Genomic DNA, 16,625 nt, shown 5'->3' on the forward strand with positions numbered 1-16,625 from the left:
GTTTCCAAATAAACTTATCATAACTGAACCAGAACCATATGTTCTGGAGGCTTTAAGGATAAATATCACTGTTTCCAGTAATTATAATAGTGAAGAGGATGTAGCATCCTACTATATGTGATAAATAGTGTGGGGACTATGATAGACAGAGCTATGCGATCCCAAAACTAACGGATCAGATCTAAGCTCTGCTGTCCTGCCACATCCAGTCATGAATGGTGGTGAACAATTAAACAACTCACTGGAAGCGGAGGGTCCACAAACTTCCCCATCCTCAATGATGGGGAGCCCAGCACATCAGTGCAAAAATAAGGCTGAAGCATTTGCTACAATCTTCTGCCAGACGTGCTGAGCAAATGATCCATCTCGGCCTACACTGGAGGTCCCCAGCATCCCAGATGCCAGTCTTCAGCCAGTTGGATTCACTCCATGTGATATCACGAAATGGCTGAAGGCACTGGATAGTGCAAAGCCTGTGGGGCCTGACAATATTCTGGCAGTAACACTGAAGACGTGCTCCAGAACTTGCTGCGCCCCTAGCCAAGCTCTTCTAGTACAGCTACAACACTGGCATCTACCTGGCTTTGTGAAAAATTGCCCAGGTATGTCCTGTACACAAAAAGCAGGACAAATCCAACCCGGTCAATTATAACTCCATCAGTCTACTCTCGATCATCAGTAAAATAATGGAAGGGGTTATCAACAGTGCTATCAAGCGGCACTTGCTTAGCAATAACCTGCTCACTGATGCCCAGTTTGAGTTCCACCAGGGCCACTCAGCTCCTGACCACATTACAGCCTTGGTTCAAACATGGACAAAAGAACTGAACTCCTGATGTGAGGTGAGAGTGATTGCTCTTGACATCAAGGCCATATTTGACTGAGTGTGGTATCAAGGAGCCACAGCAAAACTGGAGTCAACAGGAATCAGGGGTGAAAACTCTCCACTGGTTGGAGTCATACCTAGCACAAAGGAAGGTGGTTGTGGTTGTTGGAGGTCAGTCATCTCAGCTTCAGGAGATCACTGCAGGAGTTCCTCAGGGTAGTATCCTCAGCCTAACCATCTTCAGCTGCTGCTTCAATGATCTTCCTTCCATCATAAGGTCAGAAGTGGGGATGTTTGCTGATGATTGCGCAATGTTCAGCACCATTCACGACTCTTCAGATACTGAAGCAGTCTATGTCCAAATGCAGCAAGACCTGGATAATATCCAGGCTTGGGCTGACAAGTGGCAAGTAACATCCGCGCCATACAAGTGTCAGGCAATGACCATTTCCAACAAGAGAGAATCCAACCATCGCCTCTTGATGTTCAATGGCATTACCATCACTGAATCCCACACTATCAACATCCTTGGGGTTATTATTGACCAGAAACTGAACTGGACTAGCCATTTAAATATTGTGGCTACAAGAGCAGGTCAGAGGCTAGGAATCATGCGACAAGTAACTCATCTGACTCCCCAAAGCCTGTCTACCATCTACAAGGCACAAGTAAGGAGTGTGATGGAATACTCCCCACTTGCCTGAATGAGTGCAGCTCCCACAACACTCAGAAGCTTGACACCATCCAGGACAAAGCAACCTGCTTGATTGGCACCACATCCACAAACATTCACTCCCTCCGCCACAGATGTACAGTAGCAGCAGTGTGTACCATCTACAAGATGCACTGCGGGAATTCACCAAGGCTCCTTGGACCTTCCAAACCCTCAGCCACTACCATCTAGAAGGACAAGGGCGGCAAATAGATGGGAACACCACCACCTGGAAGTTCCCCTCCAAGTCACTCACCATCCTGACTTGGAAATATATTGCCGTTCCTTCACTGTTGCTGGGTCAAAATTCTGGAACCCCCTTCCTGCACCACATGAACTGCAGCAGTTCAAGAAAGCAGTTCACCACCACCTTCTCAAGGGCAGCTAGGGATGGGCAATAAATGCTGGCCCAGTCAGCGAAGCCCACATCCAGTGAATTATTTTTTTTAAAAACTTGCATGTAATAAATTTCAGGAAATACCCTTTCATGTACTATTATTGGGTTTATTGGCATATTTTGTTAAATATCACTCAAATGTACTAAATTATTTTCAGAATGTTAATCAGTTTAACATGGCTTGTGTGAAAGTTGATCTTTGTGTTTTGATTAGAAATTGATTTGGTGAATGTTTGTCATGTCACTAGACCAGGACCAGAGATGTGTAAATCTGTATAAGTGATGATGATTTGACTAATGCAATCATTTTTTCCTGTAGTCATCATAAATGTGACAGCAAGAATGCAAGATCCTAACATTTGGCATTTCTGAATAGCATTTAATGTTGTTGCATGTCAGAGTTATCTTTTTTCTCCACTCCTTTTTGTGCGTTGTTTCTATCACAAAGGATGATTTATGTAGAAAGTATTGGGTTCCTGTAGTGATCACAACTGAGAATGTTGAGTGAGATGTCCTTGTGACAACTAACTTTGTCAAAGGTGGAAGAAGATTGATGAGGAGCTGGGAGCTTTGCTACTGGCACTTGCATTTGTGCTTCAACTATTTTGTGTAAATTCCTACCCCGTGTACTGCCTCTTAAAAGTAGAGAAAATTATTGATTTCAAAATGTGAATATGATGACTTTAGAATGTTGTTAGATGTAGAAATTATTAGTCTATAAAATGGTCATCTCAAAATTTGAAAATATGTGTGTACTCCTTTTTTAAAGTCGAACAGGGACAAAGTAAATTGTAGGCCCAAATGCTGACTGTCCTTGTTAAAACACTGATGGCTAGCATCTCTGCCCTTGTGGAACTGTACCTCAACTTGATTTATTGACTTTCTTTACACTTTAGGATACAAATATGTTTTAAAAATTGATACAAACACGTAATAAAAAATGCCGTAAATGTAATTTCATGTTTTTAAAATTTGTGTGGTTGCCATTTTATAGACTAATAATTGTTACACCTAATAACTTTCTGAACTCATCATATTAATTGGCCACTTGAGGGCCTCAACCCACCGCCATCATTATTTTACTTGTGGTGGGCTGGGGGGGCCCACGCCATGTGGGAAGCCCAGCAATTTTAGCTGTGCTGGCTGGTGTCAGGGAAGAGGGGGGTATCACCTTTGCCGGAACAGGCCTCGGTGAGAACCCCACCTCCCACACCCCCAAAAAATCCCGGGTTTATCTGGCTCTGTGGCTGTAGTCCCAGCAGTGGCCCACCATTCCCAGTGTTACTATTGGAACTACAGAGCTTCCCGACATCCAGTTGGCCAACAGCGCTCTAAGGTGGGACTGGCTACCAAGCTAGGAATGGAAGTCTCTCCCTAAAGCAATTAAAACTGCTCCCAGCATCAAATTGTTCCGGGACAGCTGTTGGGATCGTGGGTGGACTTCCCCTGACATTTTAGCTGTGGAGCCCAGAACCATCGCACCCTGTAAAATCCAGCCCATGGTTTTCTATATTCAACAGTCTCAAAGAATGTTAAAACAGCGAAACAGACTATTTAACCCATCTCATCTACATTGTTTTTCTCCATGAACTTACTGACCTAATATTACTCTGTGTGTGCTCCTTATACCTTTAAAGCTGATCTGTTTTATGCAATTGACAATTAATGTTTCATGTAATTAAAGATCAGTTACTACTGCATTTAGGGGAGATGGTGGCGTAGTGGTAAATTTTTTAAAAATCATTCATGGAATGTGGGCGTCGCTAGCTGGGCCAGCATTTATTCCCCATCTCAATTTACCCTTGAGAAGGAGGTGGTGAGCTGCCTTCTTGAACCACTGCAATCCATGTGGTGTAGGTACACCCACAGTGTTGTTAAGTAGAGTTTTCCAGGATTTTGACCCAGCGACAGTGAAGGAAGGGTGATATATTTCCAAGGCAGGATGGTGAGTGACTTGGAGGGTGGTAGCGTTCCCATGTGTCTGTTGCCCTTGTCCTTCTAGATGGTAGAGGTTGTGGGTTTGGAAGGTGCTGTCTAAGGACCTTGGTGAATTCCTGCAGTGCATCTTGTAGATGGTACGTGCTGCTAGTATTGTGCATCGGTGGTGGAGGGAGTGAATGTTTGTGGATGTGGTGCCAATCAAGCAGGCTGCTTTGTCCTGTATGGTGTCAAGCTTCTTGAGTGCAGCTTCAACAATACTCCAGGCAAGTGGAGAGTATTCTATCACACTCCTGACTTGAGCCTTGTAAGATGGCGGACAGGCTTTGGGGAGTTAGGAGGTGAGTTAGTCATCATAGAATTCCTAGCCTCTAACCTACTCTTGTGGCCACACTATTTATATGGCTAGTCCAGTTCAGTTTCTGGTCAATGGTAACCCCCAGGATGTTGATAGTGGGGGATTCAGTGGTAATGCCATTGAATGTCAAGAGGTGATGGCTACATTCTCTCGTGTTGGAGTTGGCCATTGCCTGGCACTTGTATGGTGCAAATGTTACTTGTCACATGTCAACCCAAGCCTGGATGTTGTCCAGGTCTTGCTGCATTTGGACGTGCATGTGGACTGCTTCAGTATCTGAGGAGTCACAAATGGTGCTGAACATTGTGCAATCATCTGCTAATGTCCCCACTTCTGACCTTATGATGGAAGGAAGGTCATTGATGAAGCAGCTAAAGATGGTTGTGTCTAGGACGTTACCCTGAGGAACTCCTGCAGTGATGTCCTGAAGCTGAAATGACTGACCTCCAACAACCAAAGCTATCTTCCTTTATGCTAGGTATGACTCCAACCAGTGGAGAGTTTTCCCCCTGATTATCATTGACTCCAGTTTTGCTGGGACACCCTGATGCCACACTTGCTCAAATGCAGCCTTGATGTCAAGGGCAGCCACACTCACCTCACCTCTGGAGTTCAGCTCTTTTGTCCATATTTGAACCAAAGCTGTAATGAGGTCAGAAGCTGAGTGACCCTGGTGGAAACTGAACTGGGCTTCAGTGAGTAGGTTGTTACTGAGCAAGTGCTGCTTGATAACACTGTTGATGACCCCTTCCATCATTTTGATGGAGAGTAGACTGATGGGGTGGTAATTGGCCGGGTTGGATTTGCCCTACTTTTGTGTACAGGACATACCTGGGCAATTTTCCACATTGTTGGATACATGCTAGTGTTGTTGCTGTACTAGAACAGCTTGGCTAGGGGCATGGCAAGTTCTGGAGCACAAATCTTCAGACAATGGCAGCGGAACTAGTAATCCAAAAGCCCAGGCTAATGCTCTGAGAACCTGGGTTCAAATTCCATCATGGCAAGTGGTGGAAATTGAATTCAGTTAATAAATCTGGAATATACAGCTAATGATGATCATGAAACTGTTATCGATTGTTGTAAAAATCCATCTGGTTCACTACTGTCCTTTTTTAGAGAAGGAAATCTGCCATCCTTACCTTGTCTGGCCCACGTGTCTCCAGACCCCACAGCAATGTGGTTGACTCCTAACTGCCCTCTGAAATGGCCAACAAGCCACTCTGTTCAAGGACAATTAGGGATGGGCAACAAATGCTGGCCTTGCCAGTGACCCCCTAATCTCTTGAAAGAATATTAAAAAATTGAATTTCATGTCAGTCCTTTTAAAGGCTTCAGCCACAGTTTGTCACAATTTTCTTTTTAGCTTTCCCTTTAATTAATTTGCACCCTATTAATATCTTGCCTACAAATTTAAGTAGTCTATCAGCTTCTTAAAACCTTTCATAATCTTATCCTCTTTCAAATTACCCTTCAACTCTAATGAAGAGAAATCCTAATTTAGGTATCACATCATTACCGTAACCCCTCATCCCTGGTATAAGTAAGAGTGAATCTAAGCCGTGTGTTCTGAATTCCCTGTAGGAGGTGGTGGCGTATTGGTATTGTCACTGGACTAGCATTCCAGAGACCCAGGGTAATGCTCTGGGGACCTGGGTTCATCATGGCAGATGGTGAAATTTGAATTCAATAAAAGTATGAAATTAAAAGTCTGATGATGACCATCTGTTGTCTATTGTTATAAAAACCCATCTGGTTCGCTAATGTCCTTTAGGGAAGGAAATCTTCCGTCCTTACCTGGTCTGGCCCATGTGTGACTCCAGACCCACAGCAATGTGGTTGACTCTTTAAAATGCCCTCCAAACAAGGGATTAGGGATGGACAACACATGCTGGCCTAGCCAGTGATGCCAACATTTTCGATGTTGAACGATTTTAAAAACTCCCTCCTATAGCAGGGTACCCAAACTTGCAGAGTTTTCCGGTTATGGCCTAAGCAATGTGTTTTGTCTTCTTTGGTTCTAGATGTAACACCAAAGATTCATTTTCCTACTTGGTGGCTTTATTTACTTTGATTTAATACCTTTTAATGATCCATGTATCTGTGGCACCAATACCCCTTTGTATGTCTACTCTTAAGATGTATGTTTCTTTTTCCTATTTTTAAAATGTGTTTGTTCATATTTTACTAAGCATCTGTTGCCTGCCTATGCCCGTGTTGGGAAATAGAAATGTTTGCTGATAATGTTATTCCCTAACACATATTTGGGTTCAAAGTCATTTGTTGACTTCCATAGGAAATATGTGTACGCCGATGACAAATATTACCAACAACTACACATACAATAATAACCATTACTAATACTTACAGTACTGTGTATCAAATAATTTGCTGCATCATAGATTTTGAGTTCCAGGGCTGGCTGGCCCAAAAATGTTTGAGTTTAAGTGTCTGTTCTGGTGCCCATCTTTTTATACCTTTCTTTCACTCAAAATATTACCTTGTATAATTGATGGGCTTGTTTTTAGAAGAATAACTCCCCATAAATTGACTCAGCCCTAATATTTACAGATCTATGACGGGTGTCTTTACAAGGCAAAAGCGAACAGACAATTCTGTTGTCTCACCTTATCGATGCTGAACTCTAAATCCTTTTTACTAACTGAACTTTCTTAACAAGAACTCATTTCAAAGCTGGAGTTAATATAAAAAATGTAATTTCCTTCTAGTATTTCAACTAAAATGAATGCAAGTAGTATTGATGATCTTCAGATTTTTTGTCAGTTTTCCAAATGGGTTTTCTATTTGGATAATACCTGCCAGTTAGTTACTCTATTAGAAAAAGGTGCACAATAATGATACAGATGTGGCACCAAAGTCTTCAACTGACAAATACAGTATGCATTTTGTGACTCTCTTAAATTTGCTTTTCGAATTTCTGCTTTCATCGAGGTGAAGGTTAGCCAGAGAATGGAGCACTTTTCAACTTACGGTACCTAGAATAAGAATCAGTATTAACAACCAGTCTTAGCCTATACAAACACATCACATTATTTAGATAAGTGTTCTTTGCATTTGCACTTGGAAGGCAAAAAAAGTTGTTTTCTGTTTCATTTACAGGTAAATGCAGTCAATCCTAAGAGTGTACCCTGCAAGAAAACCAAAACTACAGAGCAATATCAAGAAACTGCCTGCATCTTGTTTTACCATAATGAGCTCTAAATCTATGTATTGTGTACAGCTGTATTGTAAGTTACTGTACAGTAGTTTTGTAGCTCCACTATCTTATTGAAAAATTCACTATTTTAATAAGGTAAATATTTGTTTCTATAATTATAAATGAAAATGGAGAATGTATTTTTTTAATTCTGTCATAAGTGACAATTATATAGTCTTTTTAGGGTTGAAAAAGCATGATGAATTTTTCCCAGTTCTTTTGTACATATGACCATTAATCTGAGTTTGGACTGAAACAATATGGGGGTTAGAATTTCTCTTCTAAAAAGAAACCTGAGATCTGTATTTTCCAAGTCCAACTTTGACCCCTGTTTTAAAATTAGAATCAGAGTCCTGGAATAAAAATATCCAGTCTCTCAAATTTAAAAAATAGCTGGTGACTAATATAGAACCCAGGGGTAGTAAGACTTCAACATCTGCAGAACAATATAAATTATTACTGTAGTTTGTAGCACTAATGTTAGATATTGGTATTTTACAGTAGTCTGTTAAAATATTTCACTGCAGTGTTGATATTATAGAGATGTTGCATATCAGTGCATTATATAGATTCAAAATTCTGTCATTTTGTACAGAATATACACTGATGTGCACAAACTAGGAAAGTGTTTACAGACTACCTACCTGAAGAAATTCCTGTGAAGATTTGTTTGATTTTTTTTTTTGTCCCTTTTGTGCAAAGTAGGTTAGGAATGAGAACTTTGAAAGAATGTTTGCTTAATGTTGATCAATACTTTTCAATGAAATTTCTGTAATTTACTTTTATGGAGTTTTTTTGGGCAAATGATGGTGACCTTTATAAGTTAACTTACAAGGATTTTTGAGTAGTAACACACTTTGAAACCTAATTTGAAATAAACATCAGTTGCTACTGCTATTAATAGAATGCTAACACATATGGTTTCAACTCTTTTGTAAATAAAAACCACACCCTTCATTTTGTATCTTCTACATTCCATTGGCATCTTAAGTCCACGTTAAGTTGTGTTTGAGTCTATTTGATTTTTTTAAAAATTCTCCCACTTTCTCTTAAGTAAACAGTTTTCTTGCTCTGAGACCAGTTCCAATCCTACTTCTGGAAGTATGATACAGCCACATGTGAAGTCTGTTTCAATCATGCACAAAGAACTTGGAAAGGCTGATTGTTAAAAATAAAAGCTACTCTAACCACTTGGTATAAGTTCAGAGAAACACTGAACTCAGTGATTCAGTGCATTTTCACAAGCATCCTCGATCTACTGGTGCTGAGAGACCTTCAAATCAATAGTTTAGATCTAGCTCTAGAGCTTTTAACAGCTTGCTACCTGTACAAGCGGCAGATCTATTAAGGCACCTCCAGGTACAGATTATTCTTCTGCTTCATCTCTAACCTCAGCCTTGCCAGTTAAGGTTCCAGGTCAAAGTCACCAATTGCTATTTTTCTTGATCATCGGATTGTGGCAGTACTTAATTGTTGTGGCATTTAAACCATATCTCAAGACCATCTAAACCTCCAGAATTCAGAGGAGTTCTTCCAGTTAAACACAGTCCTGAGCTCAGGTTAGTGCTGTTGAATGAAGCCATGTTCACTTATTATAGAACTGACCCCTACAGATGGGGAGAAACCAGGTTTCCACTTCTAGCACTTTAACTAGCAACCCTCTGCCTCATACCTGATCTGCACTTTAAGAAGAAATTCAGAAGTATTCCTTGTTGTTTAATGAACATTGTGCTCAGCCAACTGATTTACCTGCATAATCACACTCCGGTGTTCTGTGTCACTATCAGCTCATCCCTAATATAAGGACTTCTTATTTACCTATTCATGCAGCTAATGTGTCACATTATATAAAAATTATCTGCTTTCATGTCCAAAATCAAAATTAGCAATTACTGCTACTTACCTTTAGACTCATGTGGCTGCCAGGATATTTGCCAATTGCTCTTCCATCATCACAGCCTCATTAAACATCTGACTCTCTATTTGTACTTGGGTTAAACAGTTTTTCAAAAGTTAGCTCTCTGGAATTTGAACTTCCTAATTAAATGAGAACGTGCAAAAGGAACCCTTTGCAGGATGTGATACTCATTAGAAACGCATCCCAAAATACTATGCTGTAGGCTCAAGCTGAGAACATTTCTTAACCCTTTAAGAATACGTATACTATTTAACCCAGAAATCAGGTACAAAAATCAATTCTGTTTTGATGGCTTTAGCCAGTCATGATGCAAAACTTCTCATGAAGCTAGTCATCCTTTTTGATTGAGCACTGCACTGTTCTCTGCATTGCCAGAACAGCTTCTCTCCATCCACCCCATTCAGACTCCTATGATCTTGAACACCTCCAACATATTTCCTTTCAACTGTCTCCCCTCCAAGGAAAACAGTCTCACCCTCGCCAATCCATGCATGCAATCAAAGTCCCCCATTCCTGGAAACATTCTTGTAAATTCCCTTTGCACCCTCTCCACTGCCCCTTCTTTCCCCAAAAGTGTGGTACCCGGAATTGCGCACAATGTGCCACTTGAAGCAAAACCAGTGTTTTATAAAGGTTCACCATAACTTCCTTGATTTTGCACTCCATGCCATCATTTATAAAGTTTAGGATCTTGTTTATCTTATTAACCACTTTCACAACCAGCACTGACACCTTTAAAGGTTTATGTGCACATACCTCCAAGTCCCTCTACTCCTGCAACCCCTTTAGAATTCAGCACCAGACTCTAACTGACTGAGTAGCCTTGATTGATTTTCTTTTTGTGAGAACCAAGAACATATGAATTGGGAGCAGAAGGCCACTCGGTCCCTCGAGTCTGCTCCGCCTCAGCCCCACATTCCTGCCTACCCCCGTTAACATTTCACCCCCTTGTTAATCAAGAATATACCTAGCTCTACCTAAAAAAAATTCAAAGATTCTGCTTCCACTGCCTTTTGAGGAAGAGAGTTCCAAAGACTCAACCCTCAAGAGAAAAAAATTCTCATCTCTATCCTAAATGAGCGACCCCTTATTTTTAAACAGTGACCCCTAGTTCTCGATTCTTCCACAAGATGAAATATCCCCTCCACATCCACCCTGTCAAGACCCCTCAGGATCTTAAAGGTTTCAACCAAGTCGCTTCTTACTCTTCTAAATTCTAGTGGATACAAGCCTAACCTGTCCAACCTTTCCTCATAAGACAATCCGCCCATTCCTGGTATTAGTCTAGTAAACCTTCTCTGAACTGCTAATGCATTTACATTTTTCTTTAAATAAGGAGGCCAGTACTGTACTCCAGATGTGGTCTTACCAATGCCCTGTACAAATGAAGCATAACCTCCCTACTTTTGTAATCAATTCCCCTCTCAATAAATGATAACATTCTATTAGCTTTCCTAATTACTTGCTGTACCTGCATACTAGCCTTTTGTGATTCATGCACTAGGACACCCAGACCCCTCTGAATAGAGTTCTGCAATCTCTCTCCATTTAGATAATCTTTTTTATTCTTCCTTTCAAAATGAATGATTTCATATTTGCCCACATTATACTCCATTTGCCAGATCTTTGCCACTCATTTAACCTATCCATGTCACTTTGTAGCCTCCTTATGCCCTCTTCACAATTTACTTTCCTACATATCTTTATGCAGCAAATTTAGCAACCGTGCCTTTGGTCCCTCATCCAAATCAGTTATATAAATTGTAAAAGGTTGAGGCCCCAGCACTAATCCCTATGGCACATCACTTGTCAAATCCGGCCAACTGGAAAAAGACCCACTTATGCCAACTCTCTGCTTCCTGTTAGTTAGCCAATCTTCTATCCATGCCAATACACCATGAGCTTTTATTTTCTGCAATAACCTTTGATGTAATACTTTATCAAATACCTTCTGGAAATTTAAGTACAGTACACCCACTGGTTCCTCTTTATCCACAGCACATGACTCCTTCAAAGGGCTCCAATAAATTAATTAAACATGATTTCCTTTTTACAAAGCCAAGTCAATTCTGCCTGATTGTGTTGATTTTTTCTAAATGCCTTGCTATAATATATTTAATAAAAGCTTCTAACATTTTCCCTATGACAGATGTTAGGCTAGCTGGCCTATAGTTTCCTGCTCTCTGTCTCCCTCCCTTTTTGAAAAAGGAGTTACATTTGCTATTTTCAAATCTAATGGAACCTTCCCCGAATCAAGGGAATTTTGGAAAAGTAAAACCAGTGCATCAACTATCTCACCACTTCTTTCAAGACCTTAGGGTGAAGTCCATCTGGACCTGGGGATTTGTCAGCCTGCAGCCCCAACAATTTGCTCAATACCACTTCCCTGATGATTGTTATTTTCCTCACTTCCTCCCTCCCTTCCATTTGCTGATTTACAGCTATTTCTGAATGTTACTTGTGTCCTCTATAGTGAAAACTGAAGCAAAATACCTGTTTAGTTCATTTGCCACCTCCCTACTTTCTGTTATCAATTCCCCAGACACATTCTCTAAAGGATCAATGCTTACTTTATTAACTTATTTAAATATCTATAGAAACTCTTACTATCTGTCTTTATATTACTAGCTAGCTTTCTCTCATACTCTTATTTTTCCCTCATTAATCTTTTTATCATTCTTTGCTGTCTTCATACTTTTTCCAATCTTCTGACCTGCCACCTATTTTTGCGTATATACATTTAGATGAAAAGGACCATGCTGTGACCCCATTGCTGCACCAAAATGACTCTGAGCTAAGTGGGAGGACTGATTTGGGATGACTTGTCATCTGGCTTTTCCCACCTATCCACAGTGACATAGAGAGGTTACACTTCTATCACCCCATTCTACTGCACCACTAATGGAATAATCTTTACTCTTTCTTGGCCTGTTTAGGAGACCTTTTTGATCTTGGATATCAGCCAAGCTCATGCATGTGATATCACAAGGAGGAATACTGATGTGTTGTTCAGATTTCACTTACTTAGCATGCCTTCCTTCTGGATACTCTATTAATATGGATATTAGAGTTGCCTGAAAGGTCCACATTCCTATTTAATAAGCTCATTGGTAGGAAATGGATTCTATCCCATTGAAAAATAAAGTCTATCTACCCAAGGCTGGTAATTTACCTTCATTTATGTGGAAGACCTCTTCAGTGTGTCATGAAGATACCCTACTAACTGAAGTCCCAAATATTTGATGTCCCAGCCAATATTTATTCCTCAACCAGCTTCTCTAAAAACATGTGGAGCATGCTGTTTGAAAAGTGATTGCTGCAGTTCCTACATAATGACAATAACTGCACTTCAAAAAGTACTTATTTGGTCGCAAAGCCCTGAGGTCATGAAAGATGCTCTACAAATGCAAGTCAGTGCAACACTGTCTTGGCTGCTGTACTTTGGGGGAAATATACCAAGAAAGGGTCTGCACTTCAAGGCACAAAATGAGCATCATAATGTGGTTTCACTGATGTGCATATATATTCTTCCAGCTCATAACCTGAGCTTATCCTAGTTGAACATAAAGGTAGGAGTTGAAAAAAATTAAAACATATCTATTGGATTCACAATTTTTTGTGCCAGCTGATTATTACAAATAGGCTTTGTACTTTGTCTCAGCATCATTCAAATCAGAGGGTTTATTTTTTTCAATTAAAATGTTTGTAGCACAACTACCTGAACATATTTTTATAGCTATAATAATTGAAAATATAAAATTAACCAATGAAAATGTTAGCAGTAGGTCAACTTCAAATTCTGTTTTACTAACCTGATGAATAACATTTACATGAATATTAACATTGTCAATGGATTGTACCATTAGTCTTGGTAAAGAATTTCTCTTACATTAAAAGGGTCTTTAAATTTTGTTTTGAGCTAGCTACAGAACATTGTTTCTGTAAATTTTTAATGCTGTATACAGCATTTGGAGAAATATACTAAACTGAATACTTGGTTAATAAATCAAATATATATGAACTTTTGTGGATTTTGTATACAAATGCTATGCTAAATATCCTTTTCTATCTTTATCAAATATCAAGTGTGCCCTGATTTTGCAGATGCTGTATCAACTGTTGAAAATACATTGAGGCATGAACGATTGTGACACAATTACTGCTAGTTTATAAAATGATGAGCTATAGTTGGCTACTGGAAAATTACTGTCATTGAAATAATTAAATTGCAGTGATTATGGGTAACCATTCATTCTGCTGTAAAAACAGAAAATGCCAATGTGTAGCAAGAAAAAGATAGGTTATTGTTTTCAGTTGGACTGTACCATGCTTTTGCCTTTGCTTCACAATACAAGGTTCTAAAGTTTTATATCTTAAGTTTTTTTGGTGTGTAAACTAAATGTATATTGACAGTTTAAAAAGAAAAGACTATTTAAAGTCAAGCACTAAGTACTAAAACATACTGGGGTAGAGTTTTTGCTTTCATGTGTGGTTGAAATTGCACTGGTTAGGGTACAGTTCAAATTTCTGCTAAAATGAATTTACATAATCTCAAACAGAGAAACTTCCATGAACCAGTACAAGCAGATAGGGTAATAGAATGTAAAAATATTTGTACCATTTAATAAGTACCTCTTGATATAGTTAAGGGTGGTAACCTGGTGCAGTTTTGTTAATTCAAGTAAAGATGGGGATTAGCTAAAATAGAGATTTTTAGTAAGGGTGCCAATCATCTACCTGTGAGTAAGCTGATTTAAAATGAAAGCTATAACCATTAAATAGCTTCATTGTATGCCAGTCAGTTTCTAAATAAAATAAATATTTTTGATATGAAAATCTTGCCTGCTATATTGCCTGTGTCCCTAAGAAAATGAGTGCAAATTGAAGAGCCTTCCCAAACCTGTGAGATCAGTGGAATCTCGTAATTTTGGCTGTGGACACTTTTCTGGGGCAGTGGGGGGAGCCATTTTGGGCAAATTGAATCTTGAACCTATGTAAAAGATTGTGGAAAATACAAGTGTAAATGGTTTTGAACATAACTCACCTATATTTTAAATTCCCGGATCCTGTACACTGATTGAGCTGATTCTGTCCAACCTGCTTTGATATTACAAATGGGATCTCAACCTAATTTAGTTTAGCCACCTTACAGCTGTTGGTATGCAGTGTTTCCAGAAATGATTCTCATTGATTCGAAACTGGTCCAACGTGACCAGATTTTTAATCCAAAAGGATCATAACCATTCTTAAGTAGGAAGAATAAATATTTCAAGCCAGTATGATTTAAAAATTAAGTAAACCATTTCCTTTAAGAATGGAATTTATTGTTCATGCTAGTCGAAGTCTAAAGTGTCTAGATTTTCAACTGTACAGCATCAATCATCATTCAAGCTTTCATTTGTCAGTAAACCTATTCATGCAATAAAGGTTAAAGATAAACTAAATTATAATTATGATAGAATTTAGCACTTAACATTTAAGTATAACATGGATGAAAAAATGACTTAAGCTTAGTGAAACATCAATTTAATGTTTGCATGATTGTGTTGATGAGCAGTAATTGTACTGATTATTATAATTGGAAAATAATTATAGTGACTGTAGTTTAAAGCCAAAACTCCTACAAGTACAGAAGAAAAACAACTACAGATTTTAGTTTTTGAGCTTTTACAAGAACAGTAAATACTGGAGATGTTTGCACCTTGAACATTGTGTTGCCTTTTATTATGAAGTTGTGAATTAAATAATTTTACTAGACCAATTATAAATTGGTTTTTTCACTAATGAAAGCAAAATTCTACCTAGCTCAAGAAACAATGTTATGATACCTTGAAGGAGATCTATATTTTTTAAAAGAAAAATGGCTTCAGATATCCCCTGTATATTGAACTCTTAACTTTGAGTCAGACTGAATTTAAACATGGGTGTAATCCCCAGTAAAGGCATGTCATATTCATAACTTTACACATGGATTGAGTATGGAAACTTCTAGAACTATCTTTTATTTGTTTAAGATGGACACTGATGAACTGATGGCTGCGAAGGGGTCAGGTGACCTTTGCTCATTCAACGTGGACTATCAAGCTTCCAGAAAGTTCTGAATCAATAACCATAGATGGGGGCCTCTGCCTGGAATGGATATATGACGAATGTTATCTGTGGAATTCACGCCTGCCATTGTTTGAAGATTACTTAAAAGAGAGTCAGCGGACTCCTAGACTCTGTCTCCAAAACAAAAGAAAGCTGAGAAGACCAGTTATCGACAAATTAAATGTGAAAGACCACCAGCTAACTCCTATTATGTAGTGATAGCTTTGGATGATTGTCAGTATTGGTCATGTTGATTGAAATTGGCTTGAGGTAACGAGGTTTATATAAAGACTCAGAAAGACCAGGATAGTCTGCAGAGAAACACCAAAGAGGCAGCAAGTACAGAAAAGGCAGCGTCATCTATGCCTTATAAGAACCATCAGTTGTCAGCCAGTCTAAGAACCAGATTCTGAAACCAGCTGCAAGTCATCAAGCAGCCCAAGTATTTAACCTGTTCCTGTTTCAAAGTTCACCTGAGAACCAACCTGCTAGATATTCAACTACTAGAAACGTCACAACCTGCTGTGAACCCTTCACTTTACAAGACCCTCACTTCAGCTTTAAATCATTAAATTCATTCAAGAAACCACAGGCCTGGCACATTGGAGACCGGAGATCATAAACCAGAGACTAGATTAACTGTAACCTATTAAAGTGTATTATCTTTATCCAGTGCAATTGTTTGTGTGTATGTACATGAGACCAAGTGTGTGATATTGTGTTAATTCAGGGCAAATATTTGAGAATAAATAACCTTCTTTATTTTAAAACTCATAAAAATTTGCTGCTGAATTATTTAATTGGAATACACACTCTAAGGGTAAGAAAAGGTACACATCTTTCCATACCAAAACGTACTAATCACCGACAATAAGAGAGCAAATACATTCTGTCTGTGGCAACGGGTCGCTACCATTTGTGGGTACTGCTGACATCCATAATCTTCACTCACTAAATGGAGCACTTTCAAAGTAAAGCATTTCATTGTGGGAGGAAGACAGCAGCAAGTTCCATCACCCATCGAAGGCAAATTTGTAAAACCATGAAGGAGCAGTCTTTATTTGTTCATGGGATGTGGGCACCGCTGGCTGGACCAGCATTTATTGTCCATCCCAACATTTAAAAGTCAACCACATTGCTGTGGGTCTGGAGTTACATGTAGGCCAGAC

The 16,625-nt window shown here is 39.2% G+C and overlaps 1 protein-coding gene across 2 annotated transcripts in view; it reads left to right on the forward strand.

The window, feature by feature from the left end:
* Positions 1-16,236, forward strand: part of LOC144694995 (membrane protein FAM174A-like) — a 65,608-nt gene extending 49,372 nt beyond the window's left edge. The window contains exon 3 of one of the 2 annotated variants that reach the window (XM_078565842.1): positions 15,381-16,236. In XM_078565842.1, coding sequence (XP_078421968.1) covers positions 15,381-15,399 — 19 coding nt within the window. In that variant the 3' untranslated portion in view covers positions 15,400-16,236. Of the gene's footprint in view, positions 1-7,351; positions 8,406-15,380 lie in introns of those variants that run through there. The other variant, XM_078565850.1, reaches the window with a different exon arrangement.
* The last annotated feature ends 389 nt before the right edge of the window (positions 16,237-16,625 follow it).

The sequence above is a fragment of the Cetorhinus maximus genome, chromosome 2, assembly GCF_964194155.1.
Source record: "Cetorhinus maximus chromosome 2, sCetMax3.hap1.1, whole genome shotgun sequence".
Taxonomy (NCBI): domain Eukaryota; kingdom Metazoa; phylum Chordata; class Chondrichthyes; order Lamniformes; family Cetorhinidae; genus Cetorhinus; species Cetorhinus maximus.